At 34.0% G+C, this 21,276-nt stretch overlaps 1 protein-coding gene across 1 annotated transcript; it reads left to right on the forward strand.

Annotated features, from left to right (window-relative positions):
• Positions 1-302: 302 nt before the first annotated feature.
• Positions 303-860, forward strand: LOC128200428 (uncharacterized). Its single transcript, XM_052893831.1, has one exon. It carries the CDS (start codon positions 303-305, stop codon positions 858-860), a length of 558 nt encoding a protein of 185 aa, XP_052749791.1.
• Positions 861-21,276: the final 20,416 nt, after the last annotated feature.

Raw genomic sequence — 21,276 nt, forward strand, 5'->3', positions numbered from 1 at the left:
AGCTTTTAACGTCACCGAAGTGAATCTGTTTTTTGATCAACTAAAAATGATCCAAACAAAACACAATATACCTGGTCATCGTATTTTTAATATTGATGAAACTGGCATTAACACAGTTAAAAAATTACACAATTTTAGCTCCAAAGGGTTTAAAACAGATAGCCAAAGCGACAAGTGGAGAACGTGGTGTCACAACAACAGTAGTTTGTGCTGTCAGTGCTAGTGGTGTATATGTACCTCCCATGCTTATCTTCAAAAGAAAAAGAATGAATGGACTGTTAATTTAAGGCTGTAATAGCGACATGATTGCCATGGTTTCTGATTCCGGTTGGATAAATGAGTCCATTTTTCTTGATTACTTGCGACACTTTATTTCTTTCGTAAAACCTACCAAAGAAGAACCAGTATTATTAATACTTGATAATCACGAAAGTCATATCAGCCTGGGAGCATACAAGCTTTTTCGAGAACATTACTTGCAAGTTCTTTCTTTGCCTCCCCATGTATCTCACAAAATGCAGCCACTAGATCTCACAATCTTTAGTTCACTGAAGATAGCATACAATAAGGAATGTGAGTTGTACATGGTTAACAATCCTGGGAAACGAATAACCCAATACGAGATTGAAGAACTTTTTACAAAGGCGTACAATAAAACAGCTAACATAAGCAAGGCTGTCAGTGGATTTAGAGCCGCTGGAATTTATCCTATTAATCCTGACAAATTTAAAGACATCTTTGAGAATATGACATCTAATCAATCCTACATCAGTCAGATTCAAGAATGCGATGCTCATAAAACTACAGCTGAGCAAAGTTTAAATTTATCCGATAACACTGTCAGCCAAAGTAAAATGTAAACTGTGCCTCTTGCCGAAATCATTAATGTGCCTATCATTCCTAAAACAAGAACCACTTCTGTGCGACAGAATAAGAGACATTCTCAAATTTTATCCAGCTCACCGATAAAAATTGAACTTGAGGGAAAGCAGAAAAAACAAAATGAGAGAAAAGCTAAAAAAGAAAAAGTTCCGAATAAAACACTAAAAAAGAACATTAAAACCATAAAAAAAAATCCAAGGGTCAAGGGTAAAGGAGTGAAAAATTTAAAAAAGGAAAATAAGTTTGAAGAAGAGTTTTATTGTATAATGTGTAACGAAAAATATGAATCTCCGCCGACAGAGGATTGGATTATGTGCGTCATCTGTAAACTCTGGGCACATGAAAAATGTACTGCTGGTGAGACTAGTCTAGGGTACGTGTGTGATATGTGCCAACCAAAAAAACTATAGTTTATTATAAAGATTTAATTGTGTCGTTTCTAATTACCCCATACCGTTCCCATTTACCCCTCGGGATGATCTCAATTACCCCATAGGGTATCGGGTAAAAAGAAACGACAACGTTTTTTGTTTTCGTTAAAATTTCTAATGAAACGTTGATTCTTGAGAGTTTTTCTGTAACTGATAAGTAGATAGATAAGTAAAGTTTATATTGTAATAAAAGTTGCTATATCTAAGACTTTTTTCTATTATTTTTGGACGTTGGAAGTTAAGTGTTCCCAATTCCCCCACTTTCCCCTAATTGTGAGAGACTGGTACCTGAGATAGGTACCTATAAGAATACCTGTATTACAGGTCACCAGGGCCTCACTCCGCAGTGTTACTTATTAAATACTTGTAATATAATAAGTGAATTCAATATTATAAATATAATTTATAGGAAGAAATAATAAATTATAATTTAATCTGGAAGTTGTGTGTGTGCGCGCGCGTGTGTGTGCGTGCGTGTGTGTGTGTGCGAGTATGTATGCGTGTATGTATGCGTGTGTCTGTAGGTGTATGCATATCTCTCGCTGTGTATCTTTGTGTTTGTACGCATAATGAAGGATATAAGGTTACTGTTTAAGTCGCGGGTAAAAGCCAGTATATAATATAAACTCTTTAAAATGCTGTAAATGAACACATAGGATATTTTATATTTCCTCAATTCAATAACGCACCGGCTACTTATTTCTCGGCTTGTCCAATGATTGTCTGGTAGAGAACTCAGTCCGGTGTAAAAAAGAATTTCATTGTGCATTAAAGTTTAAATAAACAAATAAATATTATCAGCGGGCCTACCATGAAATGAAATTCCGAAATTTTGGACTCAATTTCGTGTTTTTGTTTATACCAAAATCGAACCAATAAATAGAGTTTAATATTTCGTTCGTCATATATCCTATCATGAAAGTCAAAAGGAACAATATTTTAACATTTTTAATATTTCCAAACGGCATGTATTATGTAATTTTAACATCAAATTTCTGTTTCGTTTGGCTCCGACATTTCGGAAAGCATTTCATGGTAGACCCTCAGGTTTTTACTTCATTTCCTGACTGTATACAGTTAATTCCGATACTTTAGGTGGCAATAAATGTTTCTATAGTCGTTGTTTGTCCCTGAAATTATTAGCTGCCTTATATTACCACTATATATTGTACTATCCATTCGACCCGAACGCCGAATTGGGAATTTGTGGGTGCAGTATAATGGTCTGGCACGTTAAATGAGAATGGATGTAGCTTGAACTTTTGTTGCGGTCTTCAATGTGACCGCGTGATCGGGATTTTGTTTACTGACCGGAATAAAAAGTAACCTATATCCATCTCCATCCCATATAATACATTAAATTTTATAATGATTAGATATACCGTTAAGACGATATAAGGTAACAAACAAACTCACTTTCACATTTACAATATTAGTAAGGATGCAGTGGATCAGCATTTTGATTACCAAATATTTAAGGGTCAAATTCGTATTGTTCAGACAGTTACGAGTTCAGCATTTATTTTTATTCATTGTCAAAATATATGTTAAAAAAAAAACGAAAAAGACATCTTGAACTCCAATCTTCCTTAAATTTTTTGAAATTAATTGAATCAAAATGTCGAATCCTTCTAAAAGGATGCCTAATCCAAAATACGGGTCTAATTATATTTATGGTTGATTTAACTAATTTATTAAAAGAAGATAGTGAATCTTGGCTCTCCAATGCTGATTAAAGTAGATGAAGTACTTTTAAGAACGGAATTGTGTGAATAGTGCTTTAATCACCCAATTTACCCTTATGTCCTAATAACAATAAATAACACAGTTTAATAAAACAGCTGGTATAAATGTAACCAGTAAATAATAAATAAGCTTTCCAATGACATTCAATTACCCCCAAGTAAACCAATCAAGTTGCCGATAAAGCCTCGAAGAAATTGTTCCCAGCGTAGAGCAGTAGAGAGAAACTTTATTTTTTCCAATAAACTAGGCCGCCCCGATGCGGTGGGCCGAACTGTCAAAATTCGTAATAACAAGACAGAAGTTTCCGCAAAATTGGGCTCAGATAGTGCGCTGTTCAAGCTACGGCCCGCTACCTTGTGTTATCAATAAACAATAGTTGAAAATTATACTCTAAACTAATTGCCACTACTTCGCACAACAAACATTTTCTTTAATATAAGCATTATCCTGACCATTACAAATATAGTACAAAAATAATTATCGAAATATGTGCAACCATTCTTAAGTGATCGCTTACATAAATTCAGTAACTGAACTTTATTGGATTAAAGGGATTGTTAGTAATATAAACTATCAGTCCCATTGCTAGCAATATACCCTGTCATGTGGACCTAGAAACCATCGTGCTGAATTCCAGGTGTATTCATCACGATAAGCCAACTGACCTGTCTTTTCATTCTCACTTATCACTTAGCTTGATGCTCCGCCAGCGTATGCCGTTAGCGCAGGCGAGGCTACCATTCTATTCTCATCTATTAAAAAAAAATTAATTTTATTTATATAGATTTGATTTGAATTCAAATATCAAATTATATATGTATGGTATACAAACTATAGTAATAATAAAATAACATTTAAATTAAACGAAGTATGCCCTTAATTTTTGGTCGCCAAACCGTCCGCCAAGCGACTACTACTGGCTAAACTTCCCTTATAGGGAAAGCTCATGTTTATCAATGGACAGTTAACGTTTGAAATAATGATGATGATGAAACATAAAATAAAAAAATACAACCCAAATAAGAACCTCCCTCTTTTCAAAGTCAGTTGAAAAAAATTATAAATCTTTGCGACCCGCATCAAAAATCTTTAATGAACACTGGCCCGAGGATAGGTATTCATGAAACCCTCCCTTTTTACAGTTCACTTCTCTCGAAATGAAGTTAGCTTCTAAGAAAAACCTGGTATTGGTGTCCTTTTGCTTTTATTATACGTATCGCGAACTGCGTATCGTCTAAGAAAATATTATCCCGTGATTGTATTTCTATGAACATAAAAATATGTTGCCGAAATTTCGTAAAATTTTGATGCTTTGTCTAGAGTGTTTTGTTATAAATTATTATTGTATACTGTAACTGCCGTGTGATCCCGGCATGCAATAGGCCATCCCTTTCTTTCATGTGTCGTAAGAGGCGACTAAGGGAGAGCGAGAGATGAGCAGCAGCTACCCTCTTAAAATATCACCGAAGCGAGACTGCGGTTGCCAATCCGCCTGCCAAGCATGGCAACTACTGGCTAAACCCCCTTTTTATGGGGAAGGCATATGTATAGTAATGGGCAGTTGATAGCTGGTATAATAATGACTATATTCCGTGACTTTTCCCATATAAATCAGTACATAAATTCTAAAATCTAATATGCTAAGCCAGTGATTCTCAACCTTTTATTTGTTGCGGCACATATTTAACGATTTCAAAATTTGGCGGCATACAAAGAAAAAGATAAAAATTATTTACTTACTACAACACACTGTATAAATAGTTTATGACAAAATTTTTAAATATTTGCCAAATTTGGCGGCACACTTTTAAAATTTGGCGGCACACAAAAGTGCCGCGGCATAGTGGTTGAGAATCACTGTGCTAAGCTATAATCAACTCGTGTACCAAATTTTATTCAAATCCATTCCGTAATTTTTGCATAAAAGAATAATAAAGATACATGTATCTATCCATCCATCTATCCGTCCTTTCAAACTTTCGTATTTGTAATAGAATAAAAACTACATAGTTAACCGGGCAAAGGCAGTTTTGTCTCCTACCGCTACCTAACGGGTCCAGTTGGGGGAAAGAAATTGTTAGTAATGAGATAAAATTTTCCCATTACTATACCCTATCAGGTCGACCTCCTCGCGATTCCCCCTGGAACCATCGTAATTAATTTATTATTGAATTCGACACGATAGCCCAACTGACCTACTTCATCTTCACCTATCATCCCTCACTGGTGTCCCGCCAGTGTACACCGACGGCGCAGGCGGGGTTACCATTTCATTATCAACCATTAAAACAAAAGGATCCAGTTTTTCTTATCGTGGAAAACAAACTTTCATATTTATTGTATAAGCAAGACTTGTAATAACCTAACGTTATAAAGACATTTGTGGGCTGTTAACAATGTACTAAATCTTTATACAATTCCTCGAATATACCTGATAGGATAAAACGTGTCAAGACGTGAACCAACTGCCCGACTAGAATAGGATAACAAACATTTATTGATCATTTAAGAATTACACATTAAAAATACAAAAATAGTTAATACAGAATAAAAAATCACTCAAAGGGAAAGTACCATCTTCACGGGAAACAACCATTTCAGCAGTAAAGCAAGCAAGTTCAGCAACAATAACAGACTTTGTTTGTGTTGACAGCTATTTTTCCACCATTTTTAAACTCACGATCACGACCTTTACGGTCTTTAAGTCGGGGTAAATACCACTAGGACACGACGTTGTGTACAAAAATATTGTAGAAAATTATCAGGTATAGAGACTTTCCCTAAAGATTCTAACAAGGGTTTCTCAATAAAGGTCATGATATTGTATTATTTTTAAGTGTTCGCAAAGTACGTGTGTATGCCACAAGAAAAACCGTCTTAAACTTTGACAAAAGCAGTTATTTTAATTTAAAAACTAAATTACTGAACAGATTTTGATAACATTTCTACTAAATCAATCTGTAAGTGTATCCTTTCAGATAAAAAAAGAATATTTCATATCGAATTACAACTTATGAGATAAATATAAAAGAATTGGTTGACAATACAATAGATCTGTAGGCGCTTCGCTTCTTTCTTTTCGTTTTTGCTAAGCTTTCTCCAAACAATGGCAACTGTTTACCATCAGACAGGTTATATGCTTATTTGCAGCCCTTGTGATATAGAAAACCATTCAGTTATTTAAGAGAACCAAAATGGTCGGTATAACTCTTAAAGTCTGTAATTTCAAATGTCAGTAGACCGATCACATCTGTCGGGTAAGGAACGGCAGATGAGAAAGAAACCTGTTAAATTGGGAGCAACGTACAGGAAAACGCTCCATGAACTAATCTCCCTTCAAATAGAACCGACGATCTCCGCAAGACAGCAGAAAGAAAATCGACATAAAAATAAAAAAAAAAAACGCATTTGTTTTAAGATATTGAAGAAGGCCTATATCCAGCAATGGATCAGAATAGGCCGATTAAAGAAATTAAATGAGTGACAAACATCCGAACATCTTTACAAACATTCACACCTGACGACCTCAGTACCGCAGGGGTGGACACGCTACTCTACGTAAATGAGGTCCCGGATTCATATCCGGTCTGGCCAATTTAGGAAAATTACTTTTTAGACTTGGCTTGAGCCTGGGTGTTCTGGGTTGTGTCGTTGCCTGGTTCCTCATAACACATGATGCTCTAACTTGACAACCAGGCAACTGGTGTAATTGTGTGGCATTTATTATTGTTATTACCTATAATATTAGTTCACCGTGTGTCCCCAATATAGAATAAGCCTCCCCTTCCTTTCTCGTGGGTGTCGTAAAAAGCAATTAAGGAAAGTCAATGGTCGAGAAATGTGCAGCAGCCTTCCTCTTAACATATCACCAAAGCCTAACTGCGGTTGCCAACCTGGCTGCCAAACGTGGAAACTACTAGCAAAACCTCCTTTAGGGGGTAGGCTATGTTCAGCAGTGGACAATTAACGACAGATACAATACATAATATTAGTAGGATTTGCTCAACTATTTATTAAAGAAATAATATAGAAAATTATTACGTATATAAGTGGAAATCTCAGAAACCACAGTCATTACTCTCTGTTCCCTCCAAGCTCTAAGTGTCATGATTCATGATTAACCCTTTCTGATTTATATCACCAGCGTAATTAGATACACCTCCGTTGTCTACCTCTGACTAGTTTCTCTAAGAGATGAAGAATAATTGGCTTTTATTACACTGGCTATTGTTACCGCAATAATCCAACGTTGAAGTACTGTGTGAAATACTATTCGAGATCTCTAATATCTTTCATTTAGAATTATGCAGGTTTATTTGTATCTTTGTGTAATTTCTTGTTTTATTTTATTTGATTAGAATTATTTTGTTTAATTCCGCTACCATTAATATGTGTGTGACGGCAAATTACAATTTTGCAGCGAATGATTAGAATCTAGGCTCCAAGCAACTATTTATTTAACTATTTATGTAACTAATAATTTGTGTTATCTTGCGGAAATTCATATTACTGGTTATTTGATTAGAATTATTTTGTTTAATTCCGCTACCATTAGTATGTTTGTGACTGCCAACTAATATTTTGCCCGAAACTGTGTTGTTTAAAGGTGAGATACGTATTGCAAAACGTGCATAAACAAAATGGCAGTCGTAGATTGATGGCTGATATGGAAAGTTGTAGCAATTTTGGTAGTAAAATAAATTAATTATAAATGTGAATGTGAGTTTGTTTGTTACCTCTTAACGCCTTAACAACTTCACCAATCAGTATGAAATTCGGTATACACATACAACAAGGGATGCAAAAGGGCATAAGCTTTTTACGAGTATATCGGTTAGTAAACATGTCCCGGTTACGCGGACAAAGTCACAAAAAAAGGCTAGTTAATAATGTTTTTAAAATACCCTCTGAACCCTACATCTTCCAAAGAAAATAATTATTTGAAAACAACCTTTTCCTGTTTCCCGTTTCCCCTTTATCGTTATATCAAACGAACAAAGTTTATCTTTAATATTTTCAAGCATGAAAAAAAACGTGATCTTCCTTATCATTTGTCCTTTTACGGTGCTGATTGAGAAAAACATATTCTCCGTAAATGTAACCCTTAAAATTGATAAAGGCATTCGTATGTTGTACATAAAGGGACAAAACGACCCCGCGTATGGCTTTTTGATCCCAAATGTGCCCGTTCCGAATGGTCTGCCGACAGGCGTCGTAATGTTCTGACTCAATGGATATAGTCATTTGAAAGGTTAATAATATATTGCTTAGGATGACGGGGATTATTTATTTGCACAGTTATTTTGTAGTTTATCCTTACTAATATTATGAATATGAAAGTGAGTTTCTTTGTTACCTCAAACTGCCTTAATGGCTTAAGCAGTCATTATAATTTTTTTAAACATGCACTAAATAAGATGGAGGTTTTTCCAGTCAATGGACATATTCCAGTTACTTGAACGAAATCTCGGGTGAAAGCTAATATGCAGGCTACTACTACAAAAAAATACATTTTCAACACGTATACCCCTGATTACTTGGGTACTTAGTACAGAGCAAGTAATGATTACGTTAATTAAGAGTCGGCACAGCCTTTATATTTAGGAAACTCGAAAATGAATCTGTGCAATTATATAGAAATATAAACACAAACAAAAAATCCTTACTAATATTTTAAATGTGAAAGTGAATTTGTTTGTTTGTTATAGCACCTTAACGACTTAACCAATCACAAAGAAGTTCGCTCTATACGTACTATATAGGATGGAGAAGGCTATAGGCTATTTTTTATCCCAGTCAGTAAACATATACCGGTCACACAGACGAAGTCGCGAGAAAAAGTAATATTTATTAATAACGCCTTAAAAAATTACATAATGTACATTTAATTATAATATGCGTTTTTCTTAAATATCGATGTCTGTGGGTACCATACACCTAGCTACTTCATAGTGTAAAACTTTCCAATTCAACAAAATTGTTACATAGAATTCATATCTGCTTTTTTTCGTTCAAAGTTACAATAGATAAAAATCTATTACAATAGATTATTGTCATTCATTCTAAAACGACCAGGCTAAAGTATATAACTCAACTGCTTTTCTTTTCATTCATTCATCATCATATCAGCCTTTAAATGTCCACTGCTGAACATAAGCCTCCCCCTTGGGGAGTTTTGCCAGTGGCATTTTTTATCATGCTTGGCAGGCGGATTGGCAACCGCAGTTAGGCTTTGGAAATGTTTTAAAAGAGACGCTGCTGCCATTCTCTCGCTCTACCTTAGTCACCTCTTACGACACCCACGGAAAAGGAAGGGATAGCCTATTCTATGCCGGGACCACACAGCTAATGCCGAGGCAACACGGCTAAGCCCCATAATCATATCAAATTATCCTTGAGTGAGGATTATAGTGATGTGTCATGAAAAATCAAACATGTGATCAATTTAATATAATTCGTTTCCTAAATAATTCGGATCGAAAATCGAACCCGTAACTTCATTTGTATAAACAACGCAGATATATTGTTGCACTATGGAAAGTCAAATCTGTGACAAGTTGTAATAAAGAAATTGAACTTTATTCGTTTAAAAAAACCTATTTTCATTTTGATTGTACCTTTTTGTTTGTTACCTCGTAATTCCCGTTTTATACCGATTTAGAAAATTCTTTGTTTTATCTGAAATGTATAAGTAAGCTGAAAGAATATACTTACAAACTAATAGAAATTTTATGAAAATTGGTTTAGCAGATTAATTTTTAAATTAAAATAATTATGCTACAGTCGAAGTTGCTTTTTTGGCGGAACACAACCCTAATTTATTTTATTTAAATATTTAATAAATTTATTAAACACGTTTTATTTTAATTCTTTTGTTATTACAATTATGTAAGTAAATATTCAAACTACGGATATATAGGATTCTAATCTGCAATATCTAATGGCGAAATACACGAAATGTTAGAAAAAGTATTTAATTGGACAAATTCTCTCATAAAAACTTTTTTAATTGTAACTTTTTAATGTTCTCTTCGGCCAGTTTGTTTCCCTATAATTTTTGCATTTTGTTTGAAAGGGTCAGCGAGAAGATAAAATTCGAATCATGAATTACGAAGGCACAATGAACATGATTAATCTCAAATTATATAAATATTTGGAACTTCTTTTTTTTAAACCACTGAGGTGGCAAACAAGCATACGACCCATCTCATGGTAACTTTGTTATAAATTAATCGGCAGAGGAGCAGGGAGCACTAATGTGTTTAAACTTCAATCAAGCCATATAAATGTAATAGAATATATAATTACCTAGCTATATATAGTTATATCTAATATATAAATTTCTCGTGTCGCGGTGTTTGTTACCAAACTCCTCTGAAATGGCTTTACCGATTTTTATGAAATTTTGTGTGCATATCGGGTAGGTCTGAGAATTGGCCAACATCTATTTTTCATGCCCCTCAATGATAAGAGTGACCCACCCCTAAATATTTTTTTTATTTTTTTGTCAATTTTTTTTTATTTTAATTTTGTTACGGTTTAGCAATGAAAAATACATACAAATTCAAATTTTCACGTTTTTACGATCAACCCCTGTTTTTTAATCGCGATTTTTATATGCCTCAATAAGATTGCAAGATTACAATCGAATATAATAATTGTAGTACGATAAAGTTTCATGTATAGTTCTAGAAATAATGTATATGCAATTTGTTACTGCAATTTCCAAAAAAAAGTAAAAGCTGGCGTGCTCGATATCCCACGCAAAAATACAGTAAAGTTGCGCGGCGTCCGCACCAAAGGGCAGGAGTCTCCATACATCCCGGTAGTTAGAGTGAAGTACCGCGGAAGTATTAAAAATAATGTAGATAAACTAAACGTGGGATGACCTTTATTTAATATAGGAACATATTGCATCCGATGAATAGGTTAGGTAATAGTTAGTGGGACATGGGTGATATCGATCTTAGAGTTTTTTTTATACAACTTAAAATGGCAAACAAGCTGACGGCCCACCTGATAGAAAGTGGTAACCGTCGCCTATAGACATAAGCAGTACCATGGACTTAACAGAGTATACTGTTTTGCCCATGATACCCCACATGCGTTGCCATTCCTGAGGACTCAGGTGTTATTCCTCTGTACCCAGTGAATTCACGCCATATCCCACCCTTCAAACCGAAACACAGTCATGCAAACACAACTGCTTCACGGTTGAAACACGAATGGGGCAGAGGTACCCAAGCAGTCGACTTTTGTACAAAGTCTCCCTCTGGTAGAGAGTATAATATAACATTCATTTCATTCAAATATTAAATAAATATTTTATCTATGTATATTGAAATCAAATATTATTGTAGAATTCGATATCGCCCATAGCCATTATTATCTATGCCTATTTAAAATGTCGCCATTTGATCTTGTTGTCGTCTGCTTCCTTAACCATTAAAAAGCTTCAATTAATAATTTCATAATCATAATAAAAGTAACGAAGCAATATAGCGTTTTACGAGATATTTCCCTCACAAAGGTAACCGCAGCAAAGTCACAGCGTAACCGCAGCGGTGCTTCCGCGATTTCAGACGATACAATAAAACTCAATAGCTCCCAGAGGAGAATATTTTGCATCTTTTAATATCAAAACTGACTGTAGTAATATAAATCTTTGATTTGTGAGGTGCCTCTAATGTAATTTATAATTTACTAGCCATCTTTGCCGGGTTTGCTCGAGTACATAGAATATTCGAAAATAATATATAGCCTATGTTACACACTGATAATGGAGCTTTCTATAGATGTAGGAAATCTTAAAGTCTTTGAGTTAATCCATTACAAACAAACAATAAAATCTTTTCTTTTTATATGTTAATATTAGTATAATCTAACCCGGCAAACGTTGCCCCCTATTGCCACTTACTGGATCATTTTTTTCTTGTTCAAAACATGTTGAAACAAACAATATATATTCTACAAAATTTTATTAAAATAGATTAAGCCGTTTTGAATACAAATTATATTGATGATAAAATACACTGATGCCCAGGGTACACCTCATGGGTTCCAATTTCTAAGAAGTATGGTATTATGCCTCTCTACGCTGCAATTTCATCTAATATGATCTTTATACGTCTTTCAACTTTGTCTCCTTCTCAAGTAGGAGGTTTTATATTACATATTACTTTCTATCAGGTGGACGGCTAGCTTATTTACCAGTATTTAACATGACTACATTATATTACATAGCATATCAAATCACTACAATCACCACAGTAACAACCAACAATAAACGCCTCAGGCTAGCAAATTCGAAATTATAATCGTAAGCACATTTATTTATTTTATTAAATCAAATAAATCGCCTTTTTATGTTAATAACATATATGTTATTGGTAGTGTCTATTAGCACTTAGTGGGACTTTGTATACATATTAATATTATTGGAAAACCACTTGTATTTCTCCACAGAACGGCGTAGAAATAAGCCTTTGAAAATAGATTAAACGGCGGAACCGGTCTTTAGGTAGATATTTATTCTAACACCTTTTTGTGATTTGTGATAAGTAAAAGGATTTTTCTAATAATATCAACAAAGATTTACTCTATGAACCATCATCATCTTCCTACCCTCATTGCAATTTTGGGATCGGCATAATATGTTTTATCCATATTACCCAAGGTTTTAGCTTTTAGTTTTACGACCGACCGCCTGTCTTACGTCAACCCTTCTTGGGAATGCATTTATTGGTGGAATCCGCTATCTACCTTCGATACCTTCCTTCATACCATTATGGAGGGTGGTATTAAGAAAAAACGAGAGAGACTTTAGCAATAAGTAAAGGAAATTAGTAGATAAGGAATGAAGCACACTGTACAAATGGCTTTTGGACAAGTGTTATTATTCAAGTAAAGACTTGTTAGACTAGACAAAAAATCCACTTTATAACCACATACATAATATAATATTTTTTCATTAGTATTTCAAAAATATACTATAAATACTAAAATTTTGCATGCCGTTGTTTTGGCAAAACACGTACTTCCATAACATATTAATACTGGCATCTGTGTACCGTGTTTTTCAGCAAATAAATAATTTATTATTGTTAACGTTAAAACTTAGATTTTCCAGATCCATGTTATAAAAAAAAAAGTCTGACTCTATACTCTATGCTCTGTCTGTGCCATGTCAAGTGCATTGTATTTTATAATAAAATACAAATAAAATTGTATTTTTATATCCAATTAAATCCTAATATAACTCACAATACATTCCAAAATAACATTAATTATTATTAATAATAAAAAATAAGAGTATATGCATTAATAATAGTATAAGGATTTATAGGAAAAAGGGAACACTGCAGTTGCGGATGGAATACTAGTGAGAAACTGCAGTGGCTCGGGATTTTCTTCATGAATAACAATGTGAGAGTATCCAAATTACGCCAAAGTGTAACATCGTCTGATGTCATTCTTGTTACAGTCTCCATGATAACATAACACTAAAGCGATCTATCATTTTGTGAGCTTTAATTAATATTGTTTGGCTGCCGGTAGGTACTATAATTATTAAACTTGTGTTGGTAACAACGCCGCGCGTGTCCCCCACAAGCTGTTGTTCGTACGAAACTAGATTACGTCGTGGTCAACCGCGTAACACAATTTGTGAATAAGTTTGTTGACAATAAAGTATGCCAAAGTTGAATACTTGATGTTGTGTGAATTTTGAATGTTTAATACAGGTGAAAATTTAAATTAAACGTGAGATTCTAATTAATCTTTATTCAATTTTTTTTTTATACCACTGAGGTGGCAAACAAGCATACGGCCCACCTGTTGGTAAGTGGTTACCGTAGCCTATGAACGCCTGCAATACCAGAAGTATTACGCGCGCGTTGCCGACCCTGATGAAACCTCGTTACCCCCCTTTTGAAGAACCCCATGCTGTAGTCTCTTCGTAAAACCTCGGCAGGGAGCTCATTCCATAACCTGAGTGTTCGTGGTAGAAAACATCTCTGAAGCCGCGTTGTACGCGACCATTTAGGCTGTCAGGTATGAGGGTGAACTCCCTGTTGATGGCAAGCCGTACGATGATAGAAAGTGGCCGTAGGCATCATATTGAATAATTCCTCTGAGCACAATCCGTTGTATAAGCGAATAGGTATCCGTCCGTCAATCAAATAGATTTCAGTTTACAAGTTCTTTTAAATTGTCACTTTGATGCTCACAATAATGCTACAGCTGAGTGCGAATTGTTGATGTCTGCTGAGAATAAAAAGTGGTATTTCTTTTTATCAATATGACTATTATAATCATCATTGTAACCAATCTATTCATCATACCATCACCAAATCAGCCTTTAACTGTCCACTGCTGAACATAACCCCTTGTGGATTTTGCCAGTAGTTGCCACGCTTGGCAGGCGGATTGGCAGGCACAATTAGGCTTTAGAGATGTTTTAAGTGGGACGCTCCTGCCCATCCCTTGCCTTTCCTTACTCAGTTCTTACGACACCCACGGAATAAGAAGGGGTGGCCTATGCCGGCACCACATAGCAACCGATCTATTACCCACTGTTAAATGGGGGGAAAGGGATTGTTAGTAATGGAGACTAAAAATCCCATTGCTATCAATATACCTAACCAGGTCGACCTCGACGCGGTTCCCCCTGGAAACTATCATGATTGATTCTTCATGATGAATTCATCATGATGGGCTAACTGGGCTGTTTTCATTCTTATCCATCACCCTTCACTGGTGCTCCATCAACATATTCCGTTAGCGCGGGCTGGGTTACCAATCCATTTTCATCCAACAAAAAAAATCCACTGTTAAAAATATAAATGAACTACTACTCAACAGTCACTCTTTTCAACTTGTGTATAAAAGAAAATTTTACATTTGTAAGGTGATCTGACTGTAATTAGCATTGCCTTTTATTTATATTTTTATTGAATTCTACTTTGAATACTGCTTTGAGTTCTGCTTATAACTTCATATTGCTGTTAGCATTAAAATATCACAGTTTTTTTTTTTTTTTTTTTATACAGACAGTAACATATATACTTTTCAGATGCACATATACTCGTACATTCTGTACAAATGTCTGTATTAGTTACTTTTTTATCCAAATCAGATGACTTATACTGACTACATTGATAATTTTATTTATTTATTCATTCATTCGTTTGTTCATCCATTTATTTATTTATATTTTATTGCACACAAAGGTTACATTGTTAAATATTATTTTTAATTTTTGTTTCATTTCGAGTATTTATATGCTGTATTGTATTTAATGCTAAATATTTCATTCTTTTCTTAAGAACTCTGTATCCTATAATTTAAGATTTCACTGTGTACATCAAGATGTTATAAATCAACAAACAACTTTTGTATGTGAAAAACAACGTCGGTTATGCAGTTTTAAATATAAACAATTGAGCATCTTGCTCGCTCTTCTTAGCTGAAATTGTATTCCGAATGGACTATAGAATCATAAAAAAAATACCATTCAAAATATTTATAATTAAACTCTTTGCGATACCTAATATTGTGTATGAAGTGGTCCTCGTTTTTACCAATGAGGGCGATTTTCGACCAATTCAAGTATTATCAGTTCTCACCACATGAAGAGAGCTCCCCGTAATTTAACTGCCTTCTAACCTTCAAACTGAAAGGCAATCATGGAAACAAGTTGTTTGGCAGTAGAATTAATAACTGAAACTGGAGTACTAAATTATACGACTTTAAACAAAGTCTCTACGTGGTAAATCTCTCAATTTATCATTGCTGCTTTAAGCCATAACAACTATTAGTGATAGCGTGTTCACAATTGATTGCTCTTATCGATCATCTGGTACCTTCACAATTTCAATATGATAAATAGCGCCACGTAGATAATTAAATTAATGGTGTACTAATGAAAATAGAACCATAGAGCATTTTACGTAATCAATATTAAAAGTGTAATAAAATAGTGAATCGAAGCATTTGATTCCATTGTTTCTGCCTACCCTAATGGGAGACAGGCGTGACAGATATGTATGTATGTATGTAATAAAATAGTTAAAAATAGAAACCGTTTAGCTAATCCTAATTTCATTTTTATATTTATTTTCTCTTCTTTTCAACTGATTTCAAAAAAGGAGTAAGTTCTCACTTCGATGGTATTTCTTTTTATCAATATCATCATCATAAGTATCATTATAATCTATCATCTATCCACTGTTAAATATAGATCTCCCTCATGTATAGTCACAAAATACAATCCCATATATAGAGACTATAGGCTTTTAAAAGTTCAACTGGCATTTAATTTTAAGGAACCTTGAATCAAAAATTTTACACCTATAAAAATTTTGTTATTTGCCTTTCCATATCCTAATTTGAAAACCAGATTATATTATTTATCATTTTATTAGCTAATGTCACACATTCAGTATGAAAGGATCCTTATTTTAAGGCCATAATTAGTCGAATCAACAAACCTGTCACCAATCCGGAATCCGAAATAATATCTCTATAAGCCGCAGAGACAAACGCCAACTATTATTAAATCATTTGTCATCCTATATTCTCTCTACTAATATATGTTAATACACATATATTAACATACTATTAAATTTGCTCATAGTAATAGTTATGTCTATTTAATAAATCTTATTATTAATTGTTATTTGGGTAGAAGTATTTTGTATTTATTTTAGTGACTAAACATGAAATGCCCTTTCTCTTATGCTATTGGTTTACGGTGGCGATAAAAGGTAATCGAAATAAGAGCTGAAAAGTGAATCCAATATCCATCTTAATCGGTTTTTCACCAGGAATTAACAGTGTTCTTAATAAAATCCAGCACCGTCGCAATTACCTGACAATTTTCAAGAATAATTTAATTATTTTTTAATTTTTTAAGCAACTTAGAATGGCAAACAAGCTGACGGAAAGTGGTAACCATCGCCTATAGACGTAAGCAGTACCATGGGCATAACAGAGTATACTGTTTCGCGTTTACCTCCTATGCGTTGCCATTCCTGAGGGTTTAGGTGTTATTTCTTTGTGGCCTGTAAATTCACTGCCATATACCACCCTTCAAACCGAAATACAGCGATGCAAATACAACTGCTTCACGGTTGAAATACGAATAGACGAGAGGTGCCCAAGCAAACGACTTTTGTACAACGTCTCCGTCTGGTAAGATGTTTCTTATTGATTATTTAAAAAGTACTCTATTAGCGAACTGAAACGTTAATTACATAAATAAAATACTTATTAAGTTGTCGTTGAAAGTTTCAGTTTTAATGACATAAAAGTATTTAAAGAATTCCAAAGCAAAACATAAAATAGATGCAAAATTTTTAATTCGTCGGTATAACGCTTTTTAAATAATCCTTTTTTTTTATAACACGAAGGTGGCAAACAAGCAATAAGCCCGTCTGACGGTAAACGGTTACTGTAGCCTATGGATACCTGCAACACTAGAGATTTCATGTGTGCATTACCAACCCTGAAGAAATCTTAATGTATCGTTTTTCAAATACCCTATATTGTAGTCTCTAAGAAAAACCTCGGCAAGGAGCTCGTTCACGAAATTTCAGAATCATTGAAAATTCTATAATTGTTTTTGAATATTAATAGACAATTGCAATATTTATATACTTAATTACGAACGCCCTTAACAACGGTAATTTCTATTAATAATGATGTCGAATAATTATATAACAACGATAAATATAATAATTATGTTATTCATTAAAAATAATATTTTATTCAATAAAAAAATATTGTAAAAAAAAATAATGTAATTCGTTGAATTTTTCGTGGATATTACTGTGTTGTTTTATCTCAGGTATATGGTAATAACAACATATATGTATATCATTAAATTAATTTGTTACTTAAGGGGATAGATGTGACAAGAAAAATGCTTTAATATAAATACTCCCTCCACGTACAATGTCAATCAAGTCTCTGGTCTCGGAACGCCTTTTAGCAGAGCTTTTGTACAGTCAAAATAAATCTCCGTTTTATTTCAACACACGTCTGAACAGTTTATTGTGGACAGAATAAGAAGTGGCTCCCGTCATGAATTGTAAAGAGTGAATGATACCACTGCTTTGCTAACTAGAAATAATGCAGCAGAAAAGATTTCTCTGTAACAAAACGCGAGAAGATTAATCGGAATATCGTCACAGTGAAAACAAGAAAATATATTTATTTATTTATTTGTAAAATATTTATTTGTAATATATTTTGTAACATATAGTTATGAATAGATTAGAACCTAAGATTAATAACAGTTAATATAATTAATAATTAACAAAATGGATAAGGAAACTTTCAGTCGAGGAATGGTTAGCAACGTCTCTCTTAAAACGTCTCTAAAAGCCTGACTCCGTCTGCCAGTCCACCTGCCAAGCGCGGCAACTTTTGGCAAAACTCCCCAATAGGTGGAATCTTATGTTCAACAGTGGATAATTAACGGCTGATATGATAATGATGATGATGATGATTCTAGATAAGAGTAGTCTCCAAAAACATTTTTATTCTTGCGTTAATTTTGGTTTTTAGGGCAGTTTCTCACACTCGATACTCCATCTAAAAATATATAGTTATTATAATCTTTTCACTATTTTCTAAAAATTTTATGTTAGCAATGAAATTCAGCTGATACTATCTCTTTTACTTCCTCACGCTTCTTGATGCCTTATGGCAGGCTACATCGTATTCCTATTACGAATTCCTCTTTTCATCATTTACTACAGATTTCTTAAGTCAACAATGAAAATGTTTGTATTAAATTTCCTTTTAAAGCTTAATGATGAAATAATTAAATTCCACAATGTTTTCATAAAGAGGAACTACTATTTCAGCAAAGCCTGAAATAATACTGAATAATTTATCTGTTTCCAACCAGACTAAGATTATATCTTTGCAATATGTTCCAACTTTATTCTAGTCTTTTAAGTACCCATAGTTTTCTTTTTAAACAATCATATACTCGTATAATTGTAATCCTTCCTCCTTCTGCGCTATTGCTTTTTATTTATGAGTATTAAAGATGGATAATAGATAAGAACCAAGTTAAGTCAGTTGCCCCATCACTACGAATTCACAAAGAATTTCCCATGACGGTTCTACATTCACTTTCTACAAGAGGGTTTATTGAACAGTTACGTACGTAATACGTACGTAACTGTACGTACGTAATACGTTACGTAATACGTTACGTATTACGTACTATATTTAGTTTTAAGTACAGTATTAATTTTGAGTATATAGTTTAAATACTGTATTTATTATTAGGTACTATATTTAGTTGTAAATTTAATTAATGTCTGTTTAATTTTAAGAACAATATTTATGAAAACAAATACTGTTCCTTAAATGTAACTAAAAAGTTACAGTATTTATTTCTGTGGTACAGTATTTAAAAGTAGGTACTGTATTTAGTTTTATGTACTGTATTTAAATTAGTTACAGTATTTAAATGAACTAAATGTTATTTTTTAGCAGATATTCTCATCGCTCATTAACTAAGAAATACCTTTTATTCTGTTCTATAACTAAACTGGTAACATTTGCATTGAAGACGACTTCCTCCTAAATAACTGAGTACATGCAATACATTTTCAAGTGCTCAGTCGCTTACCAAACATTGCCCGACTGTGAACGCTTAATGATAACATTAAGTCAGCCTTTTTCTCCTAACGATACTAAAATTTAAATAAACAGCCAGCAACAAGAAACTACACAAAGGTTGGAGAAAGATTATGTAAACTATAATGTTCAGGTAAGCAAAACAGCACGCCTTTGCTGTAACACTTTAGGGACTTATCTGCAACAGTGCACTCCTGGAATGGACGCGCAAATGTATTCACCGCAATATTTTATTCAAATATAGGCAGGTCGGTTTAACCTGTGACTTCAAGCGTGTAGTTCCTGTTTATGCTTTGCTAGTTGCATACACGACGCTTCCATGTAGAATTTGTCTGTACAAACAAAAGGTATCTGTTTATCTAAGAATAATTTGGTATTCTATTATTATGAATAAATAATATTATAAAAGTATAGTAAATCTACTCCACCATGCCTTTCGTATATGCAGTGTGATCCCGATATAGAATAGGCGATCCCTTCCTTTTCCCATGAGTGTCGTAAAAGGCGACTAAGGAAATTTAATGATCGAAGGATTGGCAGTAACGTCCCTTTTAAAACATCACCAAAACCTAACTGCAGTTGCCAATTCGCCTGCTAAGCATGGCAACTATTGCCAAAACCTCCTTCATGGGGTAATTTATGCTCAGCAGTGGACAGTTAACGGCTGAGAAGATGATAATGATAATCCTCTATAGTTATTGAAATCGAAATAATTACCACCTTTTAAGGAAGTGATTAGTGACATTGAAATTTGTTTCCAATAGTAACATCACATACTAATTTCATTATCTACTTTCGTCCAATCACGATTCAATACAGTATTATCCTGTAACTAAACGATCAAGCGGGAATTTTCATTTAAAATTTAGCGCGACGAACACCATAATTCCAGGCTATATATGGAATATTGTTCTCGCCTGTGGACAAAAACGCCACAGTACCAACTTCTTCCATTAGAACGTATTCAAAGTCGAGCGATTCGAAATGTTGATAATCAGCGCCTTACTATCCGACTTAACCAACTGAAACTACGTAAAAACGTTGCACCTCTATCTTTTAATATATCATGGGGAGTGTTCTAATACTCGTAATTTTTCGGATTGATACCTGCTGCTGATTTTCACCATTATATAACCAGCAACAAACTAAAGTTCCAGCCCCAGCATCTAGATGAGTGGCGATCCATCAGTGTGCGTTTTTTCAAGACACTTTCTTCTACGCACAACTACGCTTTGGAATCAACTTCCAAAAGCAGTATTTCCGACCCGATACGACATCGTAACCTTCAAGAAAAAAGCATATTCCTTTTTAAAAAGCCGCCAGCACACCTATAATTCCTCGGATGTTGAGAGTATTTGTAGGCAGCTGATAGATGCCGGCAGCACATCTGCACTGCCGTAGGTGTTGTGGGTGACCATGGGCGGCGGTAGTCACTTACCATCAGGTGAGCTGCATGCTCATTTGCCCCTGTGTTGTAAAAAAAAAGATGTGTTATAAAAAAAGTTATCTCATTATAATACTGAAACTTCTAGAAATCGTTATAAAATATCCTTGAGGT

This window comes from Galleria mellonella, unplaced genomic scaffold (assembly GCF_026898425.1).
Source record: "Galleria mellonella isolate WM207_F2 unplaced genomic scaffold, CSIRO_AGI_GalMel_v1 utg184, whole genome shotgun sequence".
Taxonomy (NCBI): domain Eukaryota; kingdom Metazoa; phylum Arthropoda; class Insecta; order Lepidoptera; family Pyralidae; genus Galleria; species Galleria mellonella.

What these genes read in the sequence shown, in the direction of transcription:
- LOC128200428 (XM_052893831.1), top strand. Translation starts at nt 303, where the DNA reads ATGATTGCCATGGTTTCTGATTCCGGTTGGATAAATGAGTCCATTTTT.